At 49.5% G+C, this 3,834-nt stretch overlaps 1 protein-coding gene across 1 annotated transcript; it reads right to left on the bottom strand.

Annotated features, from left to right (window-relative positions):
• Positions 1-1,179: 1,179 nt before the first annotated feature.
• On the bottom strand, positions 1,180-1,680 carry MAA_10899 (Proteinase inhibitor I78; the record flags this gene model as incomplete). Its single annotated transcript, XM_011412845.1, has 1 exon — positions 1,180-1,680. The coding sequence occupies one exon, from the start codon at positions 1,678-1,680 to the stop codon at positions 1,180-1,182; it is 501 nt and encodes a 166-aa protein (XP_011411147.1).
• Between the last annotated feature and the right edge of the window lie 2,154 nt (positions 1,681-3,834).

The raw sequence follows: 3,834 nt of genomic DNA, 5'->3' as shown, positions 1-3,834 counted from the left end.
CTTTGTCGAGGCAGGCTAACGTCCTTACCCCCAACGAGGCAGAGGCAGGCTGACAACAAAAATTTGCTGCCGAGGCAGGCTAGACAACTAGATTTCGCTGTCGAGGCACGGCTGGGCACAGGCTTTCTATCCATACACCATATACCATATGGAACCAAACTTGTATGGATTACGGATTTTGCTTCGTATGGAAACTTATTCCATACGTATGGAATACAAAAGATGACGTCATATGGGACCGCACTTTCCCTATTAGGAAGGTGGTAAGTACAGCGCCTCGCACTCTCTTTTCATCCACTACCCTATGGCTGGCACCGATCCAACAATATCGCGATGCACTATGCACCAGAAAAGACATGCACTCGCTCGGCGGGCGCTAGAGGTACGGAATGAGTATTAATGCTTATCTTGGAGAGACATGGTACTATTTCTGCAGTTCTTGACATAGCGATATGTCAGATTGTATTGCCGACAGAGAGTAGCGACTCGTCTGTCGCAAAGAAGAACAAAGGGATCAACATTCTTCCGCTGTATTTCCATACGTATGGAATAGAAGCATATCATATGGAATACGATTAGTCCATATGGAACGTTCCATATGGATTAACTTATTCCATACGTTTATGGATAGAAAGCCTGGCTGGGCAAGGCTGGGCAGGGGCAGGCTCAGGCAACGGCGGGGCGCTTGAATTCACTGAGGCCATGATCTTCCGTGACGAACTGAACTGTAAATCCTATTACGCCCAAACAATTTGGCGACGTCCAATTGTCGGGAACTATATGGATCGAGGAAAGAGCATTTTGCAAGACTCGCTTTACCAACTCTTTCTTGTTGTCATGGCCCCATTGGAGGTCATTTTTAACAGTATCACCGGATCTTGGGAGGAAATCATCTGCCGCGGGACAAATATACCGGATAAAGTCACGAAAGGCAGGGTGTTCAACATGAGCAAAGGAGAGACTGCAGGCGACTGTAACGGGCTAGGCCCGAGAATGGCTCGGCTGCGCTCTCGCCTCCTATCGACAAGCTGCAAATGGCGGGACCCGACAACAAGCGAGATTAGCAGCGGGGAGCTCAGGAGCTCAAGAGCTCCTCGACCTCTCCTTTTCTTGTTCCTTCTTCAGCTTTGGATATTCGTTAGAATCATCTAGTCAGTTGTCAATATACTCGCTAGACCGTTACAGCGACCGTGTAGCGGCAGTACAACTCGCGCAAAGTATCCTGGTCCAGAGCATCTGCCCTTGTCGTGGCTTTTCGTTTCTTGGAAGAAGGTAGAGTTCCCTCAGGAACGAAGTGATGTCTCCCAGACAATTTTGCGTCACTTCCCGCATGGCTTCTTGTCTCAAAGAAATTATGATGTTGTGCTCCCTGCGGAGATGATGGACAATGGTGGAAGATCCACCGGAACAGTTATATTTCTTCTCTCTCTTCTTGTCAAAATATGGCCGGCAATGCCACCATTTTGTTCCGTTGTGTCCGACCCAGGCTGCTGGCAGGCTCTTGCCATCTTCTATTCGACAATGCTTCCAGATTGGGGATGTCCTTCTGCGGGAGACGCTAGGAGTTAACGGAGATGACGGCATCAGCGAACAGTTGTCCGCTATAGTGTCAGAACCATCCAGGTGGCTGGCACTGCCAACAACACTAGCAGTGTCAGACAAATCGACGATGGAAGACATGATCCACAGAACGGCAGGTAGACAGTAGGAGTGGCGATGGTCGAGTGTGTTGAGGGGAGAATTGTCTCTTCCCTTCAATCGTGGGCAGAGTTCACCCTTACGTAGTACACAACGTTCTTGTCTGCCTTCGAGATGCTTGAGAGTGGACAAGTACCAATACCTGGATATCGTTTTTCCATGGTCATTTGGTCCATGGAGAAAGGTGCGCAACCGACTACTTCCAATCATTTGAATCCTCCAACTATTGTTCACCACAGCTGTGATCACTCCATCTGGAATGCAGCGTGAAACTGCCCAGTATCTGGGACCCACCACCGACTTCCCAGTTTGGCACTTTCTTCTGTTTGCTGGCCAATGGCTGGCCCGCTGAGTACCAGTTTCAAACGAAAACGCTGGTCGTGCCGCCAGCGTGGACGCGCAACCGGCAAGATAGTCGGCCTCGTCAGCATTGACTATTGAGCTTGTCATTCAACCTGCGCATGTGGGACCGAACGGCTGGGCCGCCCTTACAGTCCAGTCTTTGGCGCCTGTGCTTTGCCACTATAACGCATGGCCGGCAACGTGGACGGAAATTCTCGAGGCACAAACAGCTTCTAACAGGATTGGGCTTGGCTTAATCTGGGATTTAGGTCAGGATGTCATCTCGCACATTTGAAAGGAACGACAGAGACCACAATATAGTCTCATGTATATAGCATTCTCTCCTTAAATCGATGACTTGGATGAATATCTCTGGCCTTGATGGAACTAATCTCAGACGGAAGCCCTTAGAAGGGTGAAATTAGTAGTAGCCTATACTGTATAGACTGGTATACTGATCGGCGGATCATTCAAGATAACATTACACGACGGAGCCGTCTACCCTACATACCGTCGTGAGTGATAAGGGACACCGTGACTTCTGCCTAAATTGCAATGGTGAAGTTGGTATCTCTTAACAAACAGAGACTTGTATTCCGCCATGAAATAACATTAGCTTCATTGGGTTTGACGTTGCAAATTGTTCCATTTCGGGACCAGATAGTCAGCTCTATCAAAATTATTTGCTGTTGAACGGGCAAAAGAATATGCTTCTGGGATTCTTGCCTCTAGGCTGGTTTTAGTTGGAAGATACCTGGAGAAACCATACATGTAGACATACTGTGATAGCTGTATCCACTAACATGCATTCGCCCCATTACAGATTTTTCCTCTTAACGCGTGCTACGCGCGAGACGCGTTGGATCGCGTAACTGCTGAAGTGGCAGATGATGGATTTGACGCGAAGCAACCAGGGTTTTGGACAGACTATTGGTTACACTGTTAGTCTGCGACTCTCGGACTGGACTACCAGTCGGCTTGGCAAAAGTCAGACTGGACTATTAGGAGCGCTGCTATGACGGTACAAGGGCACGAGCAAGGTCGAGTGCGACTTGGATAAAGCGATTGTTCACAAGGAGAGTCAGAGCTTCCGAAGGAAGCTCTGACTCGAGCTATCTAAGCTAAAATGGGGCCGTTCCCTTACAGCCACCGTATTTCTGACAGTATGCTGGCAATTGTAAAGGAGAAGGCCTCCAGTTTCGATCCTTCTTGCGCCGAATGTGGCAGCTGCATTGCTCCTCCAACACCGACCACTAAATTGCGGGCCGAGCTATGTACTGCAGCGTGCACACTCCACCCCGCAGTGGCCTGTTCATGTGGTGTTTTCTCGGCCACTATCTCGACTGTCGAATCTCATTGTGGAGTCGGGCATAGACCGGGGTGGGGCCACCAAGTGGCAGGCGACTTTCCGTTTCCGTCAAAACTACCCGAAAAGGAAAATTAGCCGCTACCCCCAAGTTCCGATTGGTCCAGTGTCGTCGAGGATACCGGGTTCCGTTTATTGAGACGAGCACTCTTAGCTGCTCCCACTTTGATTGGACTTCGCTACATCCCACACGGAGAAATGCCGAATGCCGCAGCCACAAGCCGCTACATGTGAAGGCTTGGCAGTCTCCTGTCATGAATAGTCACCGATGAAACGCCTGGGCGCCCTCTTGTAATAAATAGTCACCGCCGGCATCACTGAGCCTCTGTACAGTTTAAGCAATAGGTCAGCCATGCAGGGGTGCTGAAATTACGACTGATCGTGCGCACCCCACTTTTGTGTTAGGGGAATTTGGGCAATTTACGCTC

This window comes from Metarhizium robertsii (genome assembly GCF_000187425.2).
Source record: "Metarhizium robertsii ARSEF 23 chromosome Unknown MAA_Scf_3, whole genome shotgun sequence".
Classification (NCBI taxonomy): domain Eukaryota; kingdom Fungi; phylum Ascomycota; class Sordariomycetes; order Hypocreales; family Clavicipitaceae; genus Metarhizium; species Metarhizium robertsii.
Note: the sequence above shows the minus strand (reverse complement) of the source record. Positions and strands in the feature narration are given on the sequence as shown.